The sequence below is a fragment of the Phyllobates terribilis genome, unplaced genomic scaffold, assembly GCF_046119375.1.
Source record: "Phyllobates terribilis strain yellow unplaced genomic scaffold, ASM4611937v1 Scaffold_5__5_contigs__length_657084704, whole genome shotgun sequence".
Lineage (NCBI taxonomy): Eukaryota > Metazoa > Chordata > Amphibia > Anura > Dendrobatidae > Phyllobates > Phyllobates terribilis.
This window is the reverse complement of record NW_027362765.1, coordinates 535,475,386-535,498,976: the sequence shown is the minus strand read 5'-3', so window position 1 is coordinate 535,498,976 and position 23,591 is coordinate 535,475,386. Positions and strand designations below refer to the sequence as shown.

General features: G+C 42.4%; 1 protein-coding gene across 2 annotated transcripts in view; it reads right to left on the bottom strand.

Moving 5' to 3' along the window:
• The window catches only part of LOC141273656 (neurotrypsin-like), a 101,216-nt gene that overhangs the window by 31,208 nt on the left and 46,417 nt on the right, over positions 1-23,591 (bottom strand). For both annotated transcript variants that reach the window (XM_073685795.1, XM_073685796.1), the window contains exons 3-8: positions 9,488-9,730; positions 9,153-9,294; positions 4,558-4,730; positions 4,282-4,429; positions 1,211-1,389; positions 989-1,130 (exon numbers count right to left, since the gene is read on the bottom strand). In XM_073685795.1, the coding sequence (XP_073541896.1) occupies positions 989-1,130; positions 1,211-1,389; positions 4,282-4,429; positions 4,558-4,730; positions 9,153-9,294; positions 9,488-9,730 (1,027 nt within the window). The remainder of the gene's footprint in view (positions 1-988; positions 1,131-1,210; positions 1,390-4,281; positions 4,430-4,557; positions 4,731-9,152; positions 9,295-9,487; positions 9,731-23,591) is intronic.

The window sequence follows — 23,591 nt, the reverse complement described above, 5'->3', positions numbered from 1 at the left end:
TGTATTGCCCTTCTGTGGATCTTGCCTGGATATACAGTACAGACCAAAAGTTTGGACACACCTTCTCATTTAAAGATTTTTCTGTATTTTCATGACTATGAAAATTGTACATTCACACTGAAGGCATCAAAACTATGAATTAACACATGTGGAATTATATACTTAACAAAAAAAGTGTGAAACAACTGAAAATGTCTTATATTCTAGGTTCTTCAAAGTAGCCACCTTTTGCTTTGATGACTGCTTTGCGCACTCTTGGCATTCTCTTGATGAGCTTCAAGAGGTAGTCACCAGAAATGGTTTTCACTTCACAGGTGTGCCCTGTCAGGTTTAATAAGTGGGATTTCTTGCCTTATAAATGGGGTTGGGACCATCAGTTGTGTTGTGCAGAAGTCTGGTGGATACACAGCTGATAGTCCTACTGAATAGACTGTTAGAATTTGTATTATGGCAAGAAAAAAGCAGCTAACAGTCTATTCAGTAGACCCTGAAAAAAACGACTAATGTGAACATAACCTAAGTGATATATTGCTGGAATCAGGGTTTCTGCCCTTACATTATGCTGCTCAGAGAAAGGACGGTAAAATCCTGGTGAAAGATTCACTTTAAAAATACTGTTCTGTCCCCCTGTGCTAAAATGCTAACTGGTCTGAGACATAAATTCCCCTGTCTCTATAATTTCTCTACTAGGTTGGAAACTGCAGCAAAACCAAAACCGGATTTGTGTCAAAATCTGTAGCAAAAAAGAGATTTTACAGTTTGTCAGGGAGCCAGGGCCAACTTATTTCCCAATTTTGTAGCCAAAGTGACCACCACAATGAATATAAGCATTGACAGGTTGGTCACCTTTCTATAGAGTTTGCCCAAAAACATGAAGTCTCTGACAGGTCCTCATCAATAAAGACAATTGTGGCCTTGGCAATCATTGCTCACTGTCTGGCTCCCTACAACCACTTTCATTACTTATTTGATTAAGGTTTATAAATACCTGAAGCCTAAATGTCTGCACACCACCTGTGCATTACGTTCAGTCCAGCCATCATCGCATACAGTTCCCCAATCTCCATTATAATATACTTCCACTCGTCCTTCAGCAATATTTTGACCGCCAGATAATCTCACAGCTCCATCTGTAACAGGCATAAAATATACTTTAAATGAGGCTTCTTTCATACTTGTCATGGTTAATATCAATCCAAAACTAACCTACCTGTATAAGGATTACAGGAAACTCCAGCATCTTCAATATGGTCACAGTTGTGATGTCCCCAGTCATTCTTCTGACAGAAATCCAATGAGGACTCATTACCCAAACACTCGACTTCATCAAGCATTATGGGACCTTTGCCTTGTCCATAATGAGCCCATACCCAGGCTTTAGGCTTCCCACTAAAATTAAATATTACCTTATAATATTTGGACAAACTGATTTCTTTTAGAGTAATTTTATATTCCAGCATATGGACATCATAGAGAATCCATAGTTGTGATCTGCCATCGTTCTGGCAGCAACTGGCCATCCATGCTGTAAATGATTGGCTATTGCTAACACGTAATATTACAGTGCCTTGAAAAAGTATTCATACCCCGTGAACTTTTCCACATATTTTTAACGTTACACCCACAAACTTAAATGTATTTTACTGGAATTTTATGTACTATACCAAGACAAGGTAGCAAGTATTTGTGAAGTGTAAAAGGAAATAAATTGTTTTCTAATTATTTTAAAAATATGAATCAGAAAATTGTGATGTGCATTTGTATTCAGCCCCCTGTAGTCTGATACCCCTAAATAAAATCCTGAGTGACCAATTTCCTCCAGAAGTTACATAATTAGCAAGTCCCTCTGTAATTTATTCTCAGTATAACTACAGCTGTTCTCTGAAGGCCTCAGAGGTTTGTTTGTGAACAATAGAGATCAAACAGCGTCATTAAAATCAAGGAACACATCAGACACGTCAGGGATAAAGTTGTGGGGAAGAGTAAAACAGCGTTAGGTTATAAAAAACAGCCAAAGCTCTAAATATCCAAAAATAGAAGGAATATGGCACAACTACAAACCTACCAAGATATGACCATCCATCTAAACTGACATTCCAAGTAAGAGGGCACTAATTAGAGAAGCAGCCAAGAGGCACATGGTCACTCTGGAGCAGCCCTCTGATTGCCTCCACTTGCATTTAAGTATTTGTCATTTATCATGTTGTATGGTTTGCTTTTTTTGAACCTTTGATTTACAACACTTGCATATACTTTTTACATTTATTTTAGTGCATAATGATATTATTATTATATGAGTGGACCGCAGGGGGTTTCCCCATAATTATTATATTATGAGGGTATGTTCCTGGTGTGTTTTCAAAAGTATTTGTATTGCTATATATTTCAATAAAATTATTATTGTTTGTGATATTCTAGATGTTTGCAGACTCCATTTAATGGGGCTCTTTTCTACTATATGCTTTATAATTGTTTTGCTACATTGTTTGCAACACCCCTTCTTATATACAGTTAGGTCCATATATATTTGGACAGAGACAACATTTTTCTAATTTTGGTTCTAGACATTACAACAATGAATTTTAAACAAAACAAGTCAGATGCAGTTGAAGTTCAGACTTTCAGCTTTCATTTGAGGGTATCCACATTAAAATTGGATGAAGGGTTTAGGAGTTTCAGCTCCTTAACATGTGCCACCCTGTTTTTAAAAGGGCCAAAGTAATTGGACAGATTGAATAATTGTAAACAAAATGTTCATTTCTAGTACTTGGTTGAAAACCCTTTGTTGGCAATGACTGCCTGAAGTCTTGAACTCATGGACATCACCAGGCGCTGTGTTTCCTCCTTTTTGATGCTCTGCCAGGCCTTCACTGCGGTGGTTTTCCATTGCGGTTTGTTTGTGGGCCTTTCTGTCTGAAGTTTAGTCTTTAACAAGTGAAATGCATGCTCAATTGGGTTGAGATCAGGTGACTGACTTGGCCATTCAAGAATATCCCACTTCTTTGCTTTAATAAACTCCTGGGTTGCTTTGGCTTTATGTTTTGGGTCATTGTCCATCTGTAGTATGAAACGACGACCAATCAGTTTGGCTGCATTTGGCTGGATCTGAGCACACAGTATGGCTCTAAATACATCAGAATTCATTCGTCTGCTTCTGTCCTGTGTCACATCATCAATAAACACTAGTGACCCAGTGCCACTGGCAGCCATGCATGCCCAAGCCATCACACTGCCTCCGCCGTGTTTTACAGATGATGTGGTATGCTTTGGATCATGAGCAGTACCACGCCTTCGCCATACTTTTCTCTTTCCATCATTCTGGTAGAGGTTGATCTTGGTTTCATCTGTCCAAAGAATGTTCTTCCAAAACTGTGCTGGCTTTTTTAGATGTTTTTTAGCAAAGTCCAGTCTAGCCTTTTTATTCTTGATGCTTATGAGTGGCTTGCACCGTGCAGTGAACCCTCTGTATTTACTTTCATGCAGTCTTCTCTTTATGGTAGATTTGGATATTGATACGCCTACCTCCTGGTTGGCTGTTGTGAAGGGGTTTCTCTTCACCATGGAGATTATTCTGCGATCATCCACCACTGTTGTCTTCCGTGGGCACCCAGGTCTTTTTGCATTGATGAGTTCACCAGTGCTTTCTTTCTTTCTCAGGATGTACAAAACTGTAGATTTTGCCACTCCTAATATTGTAGCAATTTCTCGGATGGGTTTTTTCTGTTTTTGCAGCTTAAGGATGGCTTGTTTCACCTGCATGGAGAGCTCCTTTGACCGCATGTTTACTTCACAGCAAAACCTTCCAAATGCAAGCACCGCACCTCAAATCAACTCCAGGCCTTTCATCTGCTTAATTGAGAATGACCTAACAAAGGAATTGCCCACACCTGTCCATGAAATAGCCTTGGAGTCAATTGTCCAAATGCTTTTGGTCCCTTTAAAAACAGGGTGGCACATGTTAAGGAGCTGAAACTCCTAAACCCTTCATCCAATTTTAATGTGGATACCCTCAAATGAAAGCTGAAAGTCTGAACTTCAACTGCATCTGAATTGTTTTGTTTAAAATTCATTGTGGTAATGTCTAGAACCAAAATTAGCAAAATGTTGTCTCTGTCCAAATATATATGGACCTAACTGTATTTGGATTATTTGTGGTGCCCATTGTTCCCCCTTCTAATACTTTACAAAATAGATGCATTTATTTGATATTGTGCAGAGAAAATCCAAGACTCATGTACTACATTTAGACAATACAACAGGTTATAGTAGATGGGTACTCACTTAAAGCCTAGTTGTCTGCATATAACTTCAGCATCTTTGTCATCCCAGTGATCATCGCAAATTGTTCCCCACTGACCCTTAAAAAACACTTCAACTCGCCCCTCAAACCGGTCCTTTCCTCCCACCAGACGGAGAGGGGGCTTTAAATCTGCTCTTCAGAGAATGAAATATAAGATCTTATTAGTAGTGGTGATTGGTGACCTTATAAGCAGGTTTCAGGCCAGCAAAATCTCAAAACAGTTGTCTGTATGGATAAGACAAGTGTTAAAAATTTACCTTCAGGTGGAGAGCAATTAATGGCAGCGACCTCTCTGTTACTGCAGCCTTTGCCCTGGGTATAGCTGCAGTGCAGTAAGGCTTTCTCGTCCCCTCGGCAGTTGGCAGATTCTAGATGTATAGGCATTGTCCAAGGAGCATAATCAGGTATCTTTTTGGCTGTGCCAATTTCACTGTTAAAATAATTAGCAAAATTTATGTTTTCCAAATTTTAAAGGGCAGATACAGTGATGACCAGATGCTACAATAAACATCTAATGTCTAAGCGGCACTTTTTAGGGATCTGTATGACACTTCCGAGGTTCAAAGCACAGTAGTGTGAAAAAGTTTTAGGCAGGTGTGGAAAAAAAATGTTGTAAAGTAAGAATGATTTCAAAACTAGAAGTGTTAAGAGTTTATTTCTATCAATTAACAACATGCAAACAGGAAGAACAAATGAGAAATCTAAACCAAAACAATATTTGGTGTGATCACCCTTTGCCTTCAAAACGGCATCAATTCTTCTATATACACTTGCACACAGTTTTTGAAGGAACTCTTCAGAGAGAGAACTAACCACAGATCTTCTGTGGATGTAGACTTCTGCAAATACTTTTGTCTCTCCATGTAATCTCAGACAGACTCAATGATGTTGAGATCAGGGCTCTGTGGGGGCCATGTCTTCACTTCCAAGAACTCTTTGTTCTTCTTTCAAGATTGAACATAGCAATAAGACACAATATAGTTATACGGCATCAGCAAGTTCTTTACCAGGGAAAGATTTCAACATAAATGGAAGTTTGATGTTGTGCCATTCAAGGTACCTTGAGGAAGCACTGAAAAATTGACAAGATTGAGCACTGTTGTTATCAATGTTCGGCCAAGGAAACCTAGTGAAACAGATGAGAGACACACTATGCTTATGTTCCTTCAATATAGGAAGATGTCCAGCAGTGCCATCAGTTCAGAACTGGCAGCAACTAGTGAGACCCAGCTACACCTATTTACTGTTCCGAAGAATATTAGTCTAAAGACATATCGCCTTCATGTGAACCATACTGCTGATGTCTTGTTTTATCCTCCACTGTGCACTATGTGAATAAAGTAATTTCACAGTCCATTAAGCAGGATTACCCTTTCTTCTTTGGATTACGTCACGCTTTCACGCAGTGTTCTCTAGGTTCCGGACAAACCTTAGATGTCTTCTACGGTGAGCTGGATTTATCTTCTCAGTCTAAAGACATACCTTTAACATGGAAAAAGACCAAATGACTCAACTATGCACAAAAAAAAAAGGAACCGAGGTGTAGAAACACAACAGAAAGTGCTTAGGACTGATGTGTGAAAATGGGAAATATTTAGCTGTAATAAAAGGAAGTTTGTTCGCCAAAAGAGCTGGAGAGCAGTACAATAATGAGTGACTGAAGGCAACTGTGAAGCATGGTGGAGGGGTCCTTGAAGGTTTAGTGTTGCATTTCAGCAAATGGAGTTGGGAATTTGGTAGATATTAATGTTGTGCTCAATTCTGAGAAATACAAGCTTATACTACGCCACCATGCGTTACCATCAAAGAGGAGTCTGATTGGCAATGACCCCCAAACATACTGCCAATGTCATTATGAAATTATCTTCAGCATAAAGAAGTCCTTGAACTGATGATATGGCCCCCACGAGCACCGATGTCTACATCAAGGTTGTGTGAGATTGCATGAAGAGACAGATTGATGTGCGTAAGCCTACATCCAGAGAAGATCTGCCGAGTTCCTTCAAAAACTGTGTGCAAATGTACCTAGGAGAATTGATGCTGTTTTGAAGGTAAAGGGCCTTCAATACAAATATGGATATGATTTTGTTTTCTCTTTTGTTCATTCACTTTGAATTTTTGTTAAATTGATAATCAATTATTAACCCTTTTATTTTTTTAAATAATTTTACCCTGCAGCTTCTTTTCCATACCTTTCTAAATTTTTCGCACAGTACTGTATATGGTGGAATAATTCCCTTTTTTGTCTTTGTTTGGGTCAATAATTCATGAACCATTATCTAAAATGCAGGCATAGTGTCCAGTGTCAGAGAGAAGCAGTTTTAATTGGATTAATATTTGCCTAATGTCCTTTGTTGTTACTGGGATTTTACAGGAATAAAATATCAACGGCCTGTCCTTGCGTTTGATCAGTTTGGGTCTGACACCGGGAGTGACTGGGGAGCGAAGATACTCCAGTGATGGCCCCTGTCCTGTCATCCTTATCCAGGCTCATATATGCATTTAGAAATACAGCTGTGCTTCGTAGCTGAACATACACACGATCTACTGTGTCCTTTTGTTCTGATAATAAAGATAGGTCCGAGTGTAAGTTCCCTCACATTACACATCAATTGCCTATTTTTAGGATAACAAGTCAAGGCTTTAGTCCAGAAAGATCACTTTACATGCAATGAGCATTTTTTTTCTTTTTAGGTTCATTTCCTGTGATTACTTTAGAGCTACTTATCAATTCATATCTGGTTCACTAGAAGGATGTCCTAGCTATATCTGTTTTTATAGCAGAAGTTAACCCAATTCAGGTATTTCATGTCCTACTAACTATACAAAATATTCAATGTCTGATAATGTGCACTACTTGTAAATGTATAGCTGTCCATAGGTGTTAGACAACCAGTGGCCAAATTACTGCCTACTCCTATAACTCCACCATAAGCATCTGTTTGGGTCAGCTAAAAAGGGCAAGAGTGATATTACCTAGTGCCAGACAACTCGGGAGGCACGTCTTGGAAAACCAACAGGATAGCACTGGTTGAGATATGAGTTATCCAGTGTACAATTATCCTTAGGGATGTGAATGATGAATATCAATCTCCTTTGTATGGTCAGCTTATGACTCAATAAAAAACACCATGACAAGAGCAGAAAAGATTGTCCAGCTTATGAGTGAGGACATATAGTTGAAACCAGAAGTTTACATACACTATATAAAAAGACACATATGCATGTTTTTCTCAATATCTGACATGAAATCAGAATAAACCTTTCCCGTTTTAGGTCAATTAGAATTACCAGAATTTTCAATATTTGCCAAATGCCAGAATAATGAGAGAGAGAGAGAGAAAGTTTACATACATTTCATTAGTATTTGGTATCATTGCCCTTAAACTGAATGACTTGAGTCAAATTTTTGGGATATCCTTCTACAAGCTTCTCACAATAGTTGGTCGGAATTTGAACCCATTCCTCCTGACAAAACTGCTGTAACTGATCAAGGTTTGTAGGTCACCTTGCTCGCACCTGCCTTATCAGCTTTGCCCATAAATTTTCAATGGGATTGAGATCAGGACTTTGTGATGGCCACTCCAAAACATTGACTTTGTTGTCCTTAAGCCACTTTGTTACCATTTTTGCAGTATGCTTCGGGTCATTATCCATTTGGAAGACCCATTTCTGCCCAAGTTTTAACTTCCTTGCTGATGTCTCGAAATTTTGCTTCAGTATTGCCACATAATCTTCTTTTCTCATGATGCCATCTATTTTGTGAAGTGAACCAGTCCCTCCAGCAGCAAAACAACCCCACAACATGATGCTGCCACCCCCCGTGTTTCACAGTTGGGATGGTGTTCTTAGGCTTCCAAGCTTCTCCCTTTTTCCTCCAAATGTAAGGATGGTCATTATGCCCAAAAAATTCAATTTTAGTTTCATCAGACCACAGGACATGTCTACAAAAATTAAGGTCCTTGCTCCTGTGTGCATTTGCAAACATTAATCTGGCTTTTTTATGTTTCTTTTGGAGTAATGGCTTCTTCCTGGCAGAGTGGCCTTTCAGCCCATGTTGATACAGTACTCGTTTCACTGTGGATATTGGCACAATCTTACCAGCTTCCGCCATCATCTTCACAAGGTCTTTTGCTTTTGTTCTTGGGTTGATATGCACATGTTGGACCAAAACACGTTCATGTCTGGGACACAGAACCTGTCTCCTTCCTGAGCGGTATGATGGCTGGACATTCCCATCTTGTTTGTACTTGCGTATAATTATTTGTACAAATGAACGAGGCACCTTCAGGTATCTTGAAATTGTACCCAAGGATGATCCAGACTTGAGCAAGTCCACAATTCTCTTCCTGATATCTTGGCTGATTTCTTTAGACTGTCCCATGATGCTACTCAAAGAAGAAGTGTGTTTCAGGTGTGCATTAAAATACATCCACAGGTGTGTCTCTAATTAACTCAGATGTTGCCAAAAACCTATCAGAAGCTTCCAAACACATGACATCATCACATGGGCAGTCCAGAATTGTTTAAAGGCATAGTAATCTTAGCGTATGTAAACTTTTGACTTTGCAGTAAGTAATAAAAATGCTTTAAAACATTCTCTCTCATTATTCTGGCATTTGGCAAATATTAAAAATTATGGTAATCCTAACTGACCTAAAACGGGAAAGGTTTATTCTGATTTCATGTCAGATATTGAGAAAAACATGCATATGTGTCTTTTTATATAGTGTATGTAAACTTCTGGTTTCAACTGTATATGCAGAGATGAGCACCTACCGAACAACCAGTAGGCGTGCTTTATTCTTAGAAGAGTACAGTTATGCACAATATATCAGTGCTTCAAACGGACCTGATTCCAAGCTGTCTGCAAACCACACTTGCATCCCAATCTGTCCAGCTGTCACCACATATGGTTCCCCAAGCTCCTTTGAAATAGAGCTGTACTCCGCCACTGTGGGAAGAATGGCCAGCCACCATCAGACGAATAGCACCTGTAAGGAGTATGTGTAGTTCTCAGCATGGGCAGCAAATAATCAGCTAATCATTTAATGAAGTGTAAGCTTTCCTTCCCATTAGTGGGAAACAAACATCATTTATCAACTGACTTTTTTTTTGTCCACAATTTGACTTAGAAAGGAGTACTTTCTTTGCTAGTGAAGTATAATGGATATCCTGCACACATACCCTGGCTGCAGTCACAGTGAGCCCAGCTAATCATTCCTGACGGCTGACGATAGAAGCACCACGGTGTATTTACTCCATCTGGATTCCTGCAGTAGTTGTGATACCCTAGTCCTCGTCCTGGATATTGCTTCACATAGTCAGGAAAATCAGCCCAGTTCAGGCAGTCCAAGCCAAACTCTGTTCTGGAAATTGAGCCATTGTAATAACCCAGAGAATCTACCCCATCAGAACAGAGACTGTAACCTGCAAACGATACAAAAGTGGCATTCAATTCTCTTGTTATTATTAATAACAGCATTATAGTTTTAAAGGGGTTTCTATGAAGAGAATATTCATAAATTACCTGTAAAGAGTAAGTTATAGGCTGTGTGCCCACGATGCGTTTTTTAAGCGCTTCTGAAGCGGCAAAAACGCTGCAGAAACGCTTAAAAAACGCATGGTAGAAGGTCTGCCATGTTCCCCAATGATAATCCGCATGTGCTGTGCACATGCTGCGGAAATTTCCGCTGCGGATTATCATTGCGGAAAAAAACGCAGCACTACCAATTATTTTGCAGAAGTGCTGCGTTTTCACCGCCATTGACTTGCATTAGAATGCATGGATTCTGCTTCACTAGATATGCACATGCGAAATACATGCGTTCAATGTGCTGATAGTACCCAGGTCTAGAGGAGAGGAGACTCTCCTCCGGACCCGGGTACCATAGAAACTGTAAAAAAAAAAAAGAATAAAAAAAATAAATAAATGTTATACTTACCTTCTGACGGCCCGCGGTGCGCTCCTCCTCCCTTGCCAGCAGATCGCGATGGACTGGAGGACCTGCGCTGACGTCATAGTCATGTGACGGGTCACGCGCCGCTGACGTCGGCAGGTCCTTCAGTGTACCGCGATCTGCTGGCAGTCAGCACCGAGCGAAGCAAGACTGCGGGGGCCATCGGAAGGTAAGTATAGATTTATTTTTTACCATTCTTTCGGTCACACTATATAAATCCATGCCGTTTGCATGTATTTATATAGTGTGACCAAGTTGTCAAGCACTTTCCAAGTGATGCTAAAATCGCTTGGAAAGCGCTTGTCAACCCGCATGTGGAAATGCATGTGAAGAACGCTTCACATCCGCATGTCCCTGGCAGGAAAACGCATGTACAATCCGCATGCACAATCCACATGTACAATCCGCATGTACAATCCGCATGCATTTTTTCTGCCAGGGAGATACAGAAACGCTCAGGAAAAATCTGGAGTGTTTCTGCATCGCGGGCACATAGCCATAGATTATAACTTACTAATATACTTCCATTAGGCCAGGTGCCCGATCCTCCGGTAGCTGCTCCATCCTGGATCATAGCAACTTGGCTTCCGATCCCATGCATATACTGTCTTGGCAAATGACCAGAGCAGTGTGTGAAAGGGACCAGCTGACTTCTTATCTAAGCCATTCTTCTTTTCCATCTATAAGACCATGACAGAAGGAGGCTGGCTTAGTTATTGAAATGAGCAGTCAGCCAAGCCCCTCACATATTGCTTTGGCCACAAGCCAACACAGAAAACACTGTCCTGTGTTGAGCAGAAGACTAGAAGCCAAGCTGCTGTGCCCACTGGCCATATATAATTATATTAGCAAATGTTTGGTTATTTGTTTCTCTGACAACTCCTTTAATCAAGCAATCACAAGAGAAAACACTGAAATAATAAATGCATCCTTTCCATACAGAATATATCAAGTTTTTTATTATGCCTGACAACAAAATTCAAACTTTGAGATCTCTCTCTGATTTGGAAAAATTGCCCCGATTGTAAGTGCTATTGTGACTTCATTTCTCCTAAACATCAGTTGGCATCAGTCTGCGCCTTTTCTTTCAGGTTTTTGCAGCATTTGATGTGCAGAATAGTATAGTTACTAGTGTTGAGCGAACATGCTCGACACTGCTCGGTACTCGCCCGAGCATCACGCTACTCGGGATGTTCGGCGAGCACCGAGCATTTCCGGGTTACTCGGGCGGGAGCTCGGGTCTCCGCCCTGCATGTTTGGCGCTCTTTACAGAGCCAATGAACATGCAGGGATTGCCAGCCAGTCACTGTAATGCCGCAGCCATGTTGTTTGTGGGCATTACAGTGATTGGCTGGCCGCACAGCGTCACCTCGAGTATTTAAAACCGGGCGCCGCCATCTTGGACACAGTCGCTCCGGATCAGACAGTGTAGGGACAGCGCTGCTGATTTAGGGAGAGATATATCCTGCAAAATAGTTAGTGTAGGGTCTGTAAAGGCTGCCAGAACAAACAAACAGTCCTTCTCAGGACTAATATCCATCCCAGGTATATCAGGCAGGCTGTATAGGAGACGCAGTGGTTATACCAGCAAACACTGCATTACAGTCCTGTGTGCTGCTCCTGTTGCTGAAATTGCTGGACTTAGCTCCAGGTCCCGGGGACCAGGAAAAATCCTTTCTTTTAATCTAAATCCTCTTTTTTTTTTCCTCCTTCACAATGTACAAATACCCATCTTATTAACCTTTTGGTGTCCCCCCCCCCCCCCCAAAAAAAAAGTGTGCCTCTGATTTTTCAGACACAAATATATCTGTTGAAAATAGTCTGGTGTAGGCCAGAGAAATAGAAGTGTGGTTTTGCAGTTCTATGGGCCATTTGTATCTAAAAAAAACAGTTTGAGTGTTCAGCCGCAAATATATATATTTAAAAAAGTCTGGTATACACCAGTAAATTATTACTGTGGTTTTGATGTTCCACGGTAAAACATCTCTATTATCCTGTTTTTGGCATTTTTTGCTGTATAAAAATAATAATAGTGTCTCCCTGATTTTTCAGACACAAATATATCTGTTGAAAATAGTCTGGTGTAGGCCAGAGAGACAGAAGTGTGCTTTTGCTGTTCCACGGTAAAAAATCTCTATTATCCTGCTTTTTGCATTTTTTGCTGTAAAAAAAAAAATAATAGTGTCTCCCTGATTTTTCAGACACAAATATATCTGTTGAAAATAGTCTGGTGTAGGCCCGAGAAATACAAGTGTGGTTTTGCAGTTCCACGGTACAAACCTCTGTATTATCCACTTTTGGGCCATTTGTATCTAAAAAAAACAGTTTGAGTGTGTCGCTCACTGTTCAGCCGCAAATATCTCTATTTAAAAAAGTGTGGTATACCCCAGTAAACAATAACTGTGGTTTTGCCATCCCACGGTAAAAAATCTCTATTATTCAGGTTTGGTAGTTTTTTCCGTAAAGAAAAACAGTAGTGCCTCCTGACTGTTGTGACACAAAAATATATCTGTTGAAAATAGTCTTGTGTAGGCCCGACATCCCAGTGTGGTTTCGCAGTTCCATGGGTCAAATCGCTGTACTAAGCAGTTTGAGCAGTTTGAGTGTGTCGCTCACTGTTCAGCCGCAAATATCTCTATTTAAAAAAGTGTGGTATACCCCAGTAAACAATAACTGTGGTTTTCCTCTTCCACGGTTCTAATCTACTCTTTATTACCCTTTTTCCATTGATAGTGCAAGTGTAAGCTATTTTACTTCATTTACAATGGGCAAGGCGCGTGGCAAGGGACGTGGAAGTGGACGTTCTGGTGATGGTTCGTGCAGAGGATGGGGCCGTGGCCAAAGTGAAAATGTGCCACAACCAACAGCCTCATCTTCTTGCTCCCACTTCTTGACCGAATTACTAGGGAAGCACAGAACAACACCAGTATTGAGAACTGATCAGTGTGAACAGGTTATTAATTGGATAGCAGACAATACAGTTACCTGGGCACCACCACCTCCGGTCTGTCTTCCACATGGTCAACTCTTAGTAGCCGTGAGTCTCGACCGCATACTCCTCCTCACCCTGATGCTCCTTCCTCCCACCATGCCGAGTGTCGTCAGACAGCAAGTGATCCCACACTTGGACACTCTGAAGAGCTGTTCACTGGTCCATTTCCATATTTGGGCCCCTCGCCTGATACGCTTGAAGTGGTGGAAGAGGAGATCCCATGTTGCGATGCCCAAATATTTGAACAGCCACGGCCACAAGAAGTCGACGTTGGCAATCTGTCACAAGAGGTGGACGATGACGAGACACAATTGCCAGGAAGTGAGGAGGAGGATCGTGGTGCGCAAGTGGAAGAGGAGGAGGTGGTGGATGATCTAGTAACTGACCCAACGTGGAAGGAGGACATGCAGAGTGAGGCCAGCAGCACACAGGGGGAGGGAGGCAGAGTACCCCAACAGGCAGGAAGAAGCAGTGTGGTGGCCGCAGACAGAAGGCAGGCAACTGTTCCCCGTAACACCAACACGAGGGACGTTGCCAGTACAAGCGGTAGGTCTTCCAGAGTCTGGAATTTTTTTAAAGACTCTGCTGATAACCCCAAAAAGGCCATATGTTCCACCTGCCATGCCAGCATCAGCAGGGGTGACAAAACTACCAGCCTGACCACCACCAGCATGATCAGGCACATGGCAGCAAAGCACCCGACTTTGTGGGGCGAAACCCAGGGTCCACGACCAGTGTCAGCGGGTGTCACCACTGCTTCTTCCACTGTTGTGCGTGCAATAGAACCCCCTGTTGTGTGTGCAAAGCAATCCCCTGTCCATACTGCATGTAAAGATGCCCCCTCCTCTCAGTCTTCACTTGTTATGGCAGTTTCTCAAGAAACAGCATCAACGTCCATGTCCACGTCCAACCGCAGCGTTCAATTGTCCATATCCCAGACTTTTGAATGAAAGCGGAAATTCGCAGCTAACGCCCCACAGGCCACAGTCCTAAATTCGCACATTTCAAGACTGCTTGCATTGGAAATGCTGCCTTTTAGGCTGGTGGAGACGGAATCCTTCCGCAATCTTATGGCGGTGGCCGTCCCTCGGTACTCGGTCCCCAGCCGACACTATTTTGCCATCCCCGCACTACACAAGCATCTGCCGTGCCCTCAACAACGCAGTTACTGGGAGAGTCCACCTGACAACGGACACGTGGACAAGTGCTTGTGGCCAGGGAAGGTACATCTCTCTGACGGCACACTGGGTAAACATAGTGGAAGCCGTGACCCAGTCGGACCTTGGGACGGAACACATCCTCCCCACACCGAGGATTGCGGGCCCTATGTCAGTCAGAGTTGCCCCCACAGTGTACAGCTCCTGCGCATCTTCCTCCTCCTCCTCATGCTCAGCCTCCATCTCAGATATCACCACATCAGTTACAAGCTGGAAGCATTGCAGTACTGCCTCCGCCAAGCGGCAACAGGCTGTGCTGAAACTCATAAGCTTAGGTGATAAACCTCACACTGCTTGTGAGTTGTGGACAGCTGTGAAAGAGCAGGCAGATCTGTGGCTGAGACCGCTGAACCTACATCCCGGCATGGTAGTGTGTGACAATGGCCGTAACCTGGTGGCGGCTCTGAGGCGAGGTGAGATCACACACGTACCATGCCTGGCTCATGTGCTTAACCTCGTGGTTCAACGGTTTCTTAAATCGTACCCCGAGTTGCCAGATCTGCTCCTGAAAGTACGCCGCCTGTCAGCTCATTTTCGCAAGTTGGCTACAGCTTCCGCCGCCCTTGCTGTGTTGCAGCAGCGTTTGCAGCTTCCGGCACACCGACTGGTGTGTGATGTCCCCACACGTTGGAACTCTACCCTCCACATGTTGCAAAGGATTTGTGAGCAGAAGAGAGCAGTTGTGGAGTACCAGCTGCAACAAGGCCGTCGATATTCAGGTCAGACTCCACACATAAGACCTCAGGAGTGGACCTGGATGTCTGACATATGTACCATCCTGACAAACTTTGAGGAGGCCACCAAGATGGTGAGTGGCGATGACGCCATCATTAGTGTCAGCATCCCACTTGTCTGTCTTTTGCAACGCTCTCTGCAGAGAATTAAAGAGGAGGCATTGCAGCCAGAGTATGATGAGATGGATCAAGAAGCCGTAGCGGGCGATTACACACAGCCCAGCCTCATCTCATCCCAACGTGCATTGGGGGACAATGTGGGAGAGGAGGAGGAGGAGGAAGAACAGGAGCTGCTATCATGCGTTGTAGATGGTAGTACCTGTACAAGTGTCATACCGTCGGTTCAGCGTGGGTGGCATGAGGACAGGGGGGAGGAGGAAGAGGAGGAGGAGGAGGAGAGCATGGTCAGTCGTCATCTTGGTGAGGACACGGAAATCTTGCCCGTTACCAGTCTGGCACTCATGGCTGACTTTATGTTACGCTGCCTTAACCGTGACCCTCGCATTGTCAAAATGTTGGGTGACAGTCATTACTGGTTGGTGACACTTGTAGACCCCCGCTACAAGGAGAACTTTCACTCTCTTATTCCTGAGGTGGAGAGGTCTACAAAAATGGGGCAATACCAGAAGGCCCTTGCTGCAGAACTCTTAAAAAAATTCCCATATGAACACGCTAGCGGCAGAGGTCACAGTTCATTGCCCAACCAAGGCGTACAGGCGAGAGAGATGCAACTCCAATCCAGCAGAGGCAGGGGAACACTGTCAACGTTCTGGGACAGTTTTCTGACACCCGCCCAGCTTACAGGCCCCCGAGGCGCGGGGTACTCTCACAAGGAGTGGAAAGTTTCAAAAGATGGTGAGGGAGTACCTTGCCGATCGTACCAGCGTCCTCCGTGATTCCTCTGTGCCTTTTAATTATTGGGTATCCAAGCTGGACACTTGGAATGAACTCACTCTGCATGCCTTGGAGGTCCTGGCCTGCCCTGCCGCTAGCGTGTTATCGGAGCGTGTTTTTAGTGCCGCTGGGGGAATTATAACTGATAAGCGCACTCGCCTGTCAACTGACCATGCTGACAAGCTGACCCTTATCAAAATGAACAAGGGCTGGATTGGGCCAGACTTCTCATCACCACCAAATGACAGCAGAGTAACATAAAGTCAAATCCACTGTGTTATTTCGGGAGGTGTATTCCCATGCATCGCTTCACACCCACACATGGGTATACGCTTCCTCATTTCGGCTGTTTTTTGCTCTTCTCCTTATCCTCAGCCTCCACGACCACTATACCACCAGGGTGACCGTGGTCCATGTTGCCAGCATTGCAAGTTCCTCTGTCCTAATTTTGGCAGCTTTGCTTGGAAGGCATAGGCAAAGACTATGGGAGACCCACTCCCCAATAATGGGAATGTTTTTAATATGCTGTACTGCATGGCTCTTGTAAGGGACATTGCAAGTTCCCCCTTCCTAATTTTTGGCAGCTTTTGCTTGGAAGGCATAGGCAAAGACTATGGGAGACCCACTCCCCAATAATGGGAATAATGTTTTTAATATGCTGTACTGCATGGCTCTTGTAAGGGGCATTAAAATCGTCTTGTTAAGCTACTGTGACCTCCACGTCTCTTCCAAGGGGCATTGATATTGTCTTTTTATTCCACTGCGACCTCCACCACTCTTCCAATGGGCATTAAAACCGTCTTGTTAAGCTACTGTGACCTCCACGTCTCTTCCACGGGTCGTTAATATTGTCTTTTTATTCCACTGTAACCTCCACCACTCTTCCAAGGGGCATTAAAACTGTCTTGTTAAACCACTCTGAACTCCACGTCTCTTCCAAGGAGCATTAAAACCATCTTGTTAAGCTACTGTGACCTCCACGTCTCTTCTAAGGGGCATTAAAACCGTCTTGTTAAACCACTCTGAACTCCACAGCTCTTCCAAGGACAATCAGTGAATATGAATAGCGGTACCAGAGCGCCAATAACAGGGCAAAAATATTAAAAGGACTGATTTATTAATACACACACAACGCGTTTCGGTGGACACAGCCACCTTCATCAGGTGTGACAAGCAGCAAACAATTGATCCTTATATACATTTGACTAGGTATACAATTACTTAAAAGGGGCGGGGCCAGATACAGAGTAATACCTCTATATTAACCCCTTGAGTTCATATATGCTCAATAGAGTAAAAAGGATTGTTATAAAATAATGCCTAATGAAGCATATAGGGTTCTTATAAAAAGGATTCGCTGTAAAAAAAAAACAACAACTTGTGAATCCTATAATCTTAATACTTCATAGGATATATTGTCATCTACCACCCTATATTTTAGATTATATAAAAAAATAATAATAATAATTTTTACATACAACATAAAACAATGCATAAATATAAAGTATAAAATTACAATCAGTTTCTATCATTATAATTAGGAAAAGTAGACGAAGAAAGGAAAGAGAAAAAAAAGAAAAAAAAAAAAATCCCAAAAAAAAATAAAAATAAAAAAAATATATATATTTTTTTTTTTTCTCTTCCCTTCCCTCTACATTTTTTCTCCCTTCTCTCTCTCTCCTCCCTCCTACCCTCCCTCTCTTCTTTCCCCTCTTCCCTCCTTCTCTCTCTCCTCCCCCCTCCTCCTCCATATAAAAGATATATATAATAAATTTGCTAAAATATGAAAACAATTATTTAAAAAGTTGTCTTCTCTATATTAAGGTTCAAACCTTCAGAAGACAAGGTTCCCATTTTGAAAATCCAATAATTTTCACGTGTAATGAGACGATTTAGTCTATCAGGGTGTGTATCAACCATATGATCAATGATAGTTAGTTTTAGGTTATTAGGATTTTTTTGATGTTCTTTTAAGAAATGATTAGAAACACTATGTAGGGGAAAGCCGTTTCTAATATTTTGGCGATGTTTATTTAATCTGGAGTGCATTTCCTGGATAGTGCGGCCAATGTATTGCAGGCCGCAGGTGCACTGGAGCAGATAGATCACATATGAGGACTGACATGTAAGTCTAAAGCGAATGGGATATATCTCTCCAGTGACCGCAGAGACGAATGTTTTGGCTCCGTTATCAATGGATTGACAGCATAAGCATTTAGGGACATTACATTTATAACATCCATTATTGCTAATAGGAACTGAATGGTTCGGTCTTCTACCAATTGTTGTATTGCTAGGGGCTATATAATTTCCTAGATTTTTACTCCTCCGATATATGACATGAGGAAATTCCGGTAAATGACCAGTTAATATTGGATCATTACTTAAAATGAACCAGTATTTTTTTAATAAGCTGGATAACACTTGCGTAGGTTTACCATAAGTAGTAATCAGATTTAAACTGAAATCGTTGTTTGGCTCTTGGCTGGCATTCTTGGATTTGTTGATACACAGATTCTGTGATAGGGATCTAGTTTTGGAGAAAGCATCCTCTAATAATTTCCGGGGGTATCCCTTAGCTCTAAAACGTTTTTGTAAAACCTTAGATTCCAGAAAAAAATCCGAATCATGTGTACAATTTTTTCTGACACGCCAATATTGACCATATGGAATATTTCTAATCCAGCTGGGTAGATGGCCACTGTCAAATTCAAGATAGCTATTTACATCCACTTCCTTAAAGTGGGTAGATGTGGATATTTTACCCGAATTGTCTATATTTATCTGAAGGTCAAGATATTGAATATTACTCTCAGATATGGTAGAGGTAAAGGAAAGACCCCAGTCGTTAGAGTTTAATTCATCAATAAATTTGGCAGCCTCCACAGTATTTCCCCTCCATATGATAAACAGATCATCTATAAAGCGGCGGTACATAACGATGGGTTTATCGGCGCCGAGGGATTGCGCGATGTGGATAGACACAAATTTATTGATGAATTAAACTCATACATGCGCTTGCATTCCAAGGAACAGAAAGCTAAGGAGGTGGATGGCCTCATGATCATGAATAATTTACTCGTTGTGTAGGAGGCCGACCACTGCTGCTGTCTACCTTCTGAACTTTGTGTTGAAGCCTGATTGACCCAGGACCCGCAATCCTCTATGTCTGGAGGACGTGTTGCATCCCAGTGTCCAACTGTGTCCTGGCTTCCACAATATTAACCCAGTGTGAAGGCGTCAGTGAGATGGACCATTCCTGGCCACATTCACTTGTCCACGTGTTTGTGGTTAGGCTGTCCTTCCCACTAAATGCACTGGGGAGGGCACAGGTAATGTTTTGTTATGCGCGCGTGTGTATAAGGCGCACCGGGACAAATCGGGTCGGCTGGGGACTGAGTATGGACACCCGGCCGCCCCCTGGCGGCTGGGGACCAAGCGTGGACACCGGCCGCCGGGCGGCTGGGGACTGAGTATGAATACCAGGCTACCGACGCAGCCATGACGTGGTGGCCAGATTCAACCTCCACATGCCTAAAAGGCCCAATTTCAAGTGCAAGCAAGCTAGCAGTATGGTATTGCAGCCTGGGGGTGGGTGGGTGGCAGACTGCATACTTGCGCTTGTATTGCAAGTTATGGGGGAGGCAATTGAACACTGCCCTGGGACAAGGACTTGCACGGGGATAGTTGCAAGTCTGCATCTTCTGATGCGGCAAGGATCACTTCTGATGGGCACACTTTTAGGCAGTGACCTGGGTGTCAGAGATGCTTCCAGGGGTCTTCCCCATGCTGTTCCTATGTCTTTTTAGCACTGTATGCATGTGTCACACAGCACATGGCCAGATAAGGTTGTAAAATGTTAAAATGACATTTCCCGGTGAATGCATTTGTCACGGTTGAAAGCAATACAAACGTGCAAAAACGCATAAAAAATGCTACTTGTGAACATAGCCCAAGGTGTGGAGGAGTATTTTTGTTTTTGGTTATTTATTTTACCTTATACACAAGTCTTTACCCTGGAAAGGATGTTCCTTAACCCCTTTCCGACCTGGTCAGTAATAGTACGCACCAGGTCGGGAAGGCCGGTTCAGCGGGGGCTCCGGCGGTGAGCCCGCACTGAAGCGAGCACATGTCAGCTGATTATTGGAATCGCAATCCACCCGCGGCTGTTAACATGTTAAATCTCTGACAGTGGCATTTAACTCGCGCTTCCGGGAGTCCTAAGCCCCGCCCATCAGTGACCCCGTCACGTGATCGCGGGTCACCAATGGGTGGGCATGACAACTCAGGGTCTGCAGCAGACGCCTGTGGTTGTCATGTCTCAATTGCTATGAGCGCCACCTAGTGGTCAGCGCTCATAGCAAGTGAGCATTTCTCCTGCATACAAGCGATCTGCTCATCTCTTGTATGCAGTAGAAGCAATCAGACAACTGCTGCTTCTAGTCTCCTCTGGAGACTATAGAAGCAAGCAGATAGTGTAAAAAAAAAGTTTTTTAAAAAATTAAAAAAAAAATAAAAATATATAAAAGTTTAAGTCACCCCCCTTTCGCCCCATTCAAAATAAAATATATATATATATATATATATATATATATATATATATATATATATATATATATATATATATATATATATATATATAAAAAAAAAAACACATACACATATTTGGTATCGCCGCGTTCAGAATCGCCCGATCTATCAATATAAAAGAAGAATTAATACAATCAGTAAACGTCGTAACGAGAAAAAAATTTTAAACGCCAGAATTACGTTTTTTTGGTCGCTACAACTTTGCAACAAAATGCAATAACGGGCGATCAAAACATCGGATCTACCCCAAAATGGTATCAATAAAACCGTCAGCCCGGCACGCAAAAAATAAGCCCTCACCTGGCCCCAGATCCCGAAAAATTGAGAAGCTAAGGGTCTCGGAAAATGGCGTCATTTTTTTTTTTTTTTTTTAGCAAGCTTTGGATTTTTTTTTCACCACTTAAATAAAAAAGAACCTATACATGTTTGGTGTCTATGAACTCATAACGACCTGGAAAATAATGATGGCAGGTCAGTTTTAGCAATCTGTGAACGTGGTAAAAAAAAGGACCCAAAAAACATCTGTGGAATTGCATTTTTTTTGCAGTTTCACTGCACTTGGAATTTTTTTCCCATTTTCCAGCACACGATATGGTAAAACCAGTGATGGTGTTTAAAAGTACAACTCGTCCCGCAAAAAATAAGCCCTCACATGGCCATATTGAAAGAAAATTAAAAAAGTTCTGGCTCTGGGAAGAAGGGGAGCAAAAAAGGAAAACACAAAAACAGAAAGACCCATGGTCGTTAAGGGGTTAACATATTTCACAGGAAAGCAGTTTCACTTTTGTTTTTGAACGTTTTATTGTGAGCCTGTAAAAGTGGCTTAATACCTCTGACCACCTTGTTGACAGCAGTGACCTGGGGGTCAGAAATGCTTCCAGGGGCGATCCCCATGCTGTCCCCATGTCATTTGAGCACTGTCACTATCGTTTTGGGCACTTTTTAGGCTTTCTACAGACTGCCGGGGGAGCCGCCGCAAAAATGTTTGGGTCTCCCATAGACTAACATTGGGCTCGTTGCTCGGGTCGAGCACCCGAGTATCACAGTGAGCTCGGCCCGAGCTTCGAGCACCCGAGCATTTTAGTGCTCGCTCAACATTAATAGTTACCCAATAAACAAACGGTAACGTGAATGACCCCATTAAAAAAGAAATATAATCACATATTTCTTTATCAGGAAGAAAAGTGTCAGGGAATACAAATAGTTAATACAAGAGGCATTTTTCTACACTGGAATCAGGTTTGGGTCAGTCCATGCATAGTGGTCCAGACTCGGACCACGACACACAGATGTGGGAATCGGCCCTTATGCTGTACCCTGCACTGCCTAATCACTTTTTCACGGTAATAACAGGAAAGTATAGAAGCTGTCACGTTTATTCCAATTTGTTTATAAATGTTCTATTTATTTTACCAATTAAAATCATATTGTGAAACACTTTTCTTTAACCAGTATTTATCTTTAGACTTTAGATTTCTATTTTCTGTACGATAATGTGGGGTGGCCATCTTACCTGAGCTGCAGCGCTGCTGACATCATTGAGTAATAAGTTTTACAGCAGCCACATTTATTTGTAGAAAACAATAGTGTAGAGAGGGATATATGGGAGAATGTTCAAGGCACGCTTAGTGTTACACGCACGCCGCTAGGTTCAGATAGGGCGAGACGGGTTTTATGAATTCGTTGGAATCCTGGAGTAACCGTTACTCAGGGCGACCATAGGCTGCATCTTCTCTCAGGCACACGATAGATTAAATTGCTGACCAGACACATCTGACAAGAGTCTTTTTCAACAGTTTAAGTGGGATTTAATCAGAAGCACGGCCAGTGTAGTTCAGGGATATTACAGCAACAATCTTCATTACAGTACAGTCTATTAAAGCAGGCACAGTAACGTCAGTCTATTCAGTAACATAATGCAGCATAGATTAGATCTCTTAGCAGCACACTTCTATGCATACACAACCACAGGCTTTTCCTTCACAAGGACACAATAGTACACAGCATTCTTTAACCTGCATGGAGATGGAGGGGGTGAGGGTTTGATTAGGGAGATGATCCCGGTGATACAATTCCTTCCAGTCCTTATCTTCCTGCCCGATAATACTCTGCACTGTTAGTTCAGGGAGTTTATCTGACCTGTGTTTAGTTTCTCTCCTGATCTGAATCCTGTTCAGTTGCCTTCTGTCAGATACAGATAACACACCACCTTTCTCTAAGGCTCCAGCCAGAACAGTAAACGACTTCCCCACAATCCCCCTGAGTCTCTGCTAAAACACTTCCTGTCTCCTGTGACTGTGTTAACCCCTCTAGTTGCTGGATGCTTCTGAAGTACAACACTACCTGTCTCTTGTGACTGTGTTAACTCTTCTAGTTGCTGGATCCTTTTGAAGCAACAGTACTACTTCTGCATGTCACAGTAGTGACCTGTGCAGGAGAGAGGGAGGAGGTCAGTTGTGACCGTTATCTGTTGTGAACAGTGTGATCTTGTGTTGGCTATACATGTGTTACCCTTCAGTTTAACCCTGTCTGTGATGATAATGCGATGACTAGAAAAAAAGTGATTTGTGCAGAACCGGAAGTATCAGTCTACCATACGGCCTAATGACCATTGCGAAAATGGCAATATGTCAGAATTATTTTAAAACATAGATAATGACATGTAAAAAAGGTCGCTTACATTTTTTAAAAAACATGCTTGTAATGCTTTAGTTTATAGGGCATATTGTTCGTACGTAGTGGCAGCTGACCCTTTGGGGCTCAACTAGAGGATGATTGACATTAAAGTGGTTGTTGGGCATTATGGTACAAGTTTGCAGTCACACTATGTGACTGCAGACTTGTGAATCCTCACATCGCATGCTCAAAAGATCCCTTTGCCCCATATGTAAAAAATATTATTAT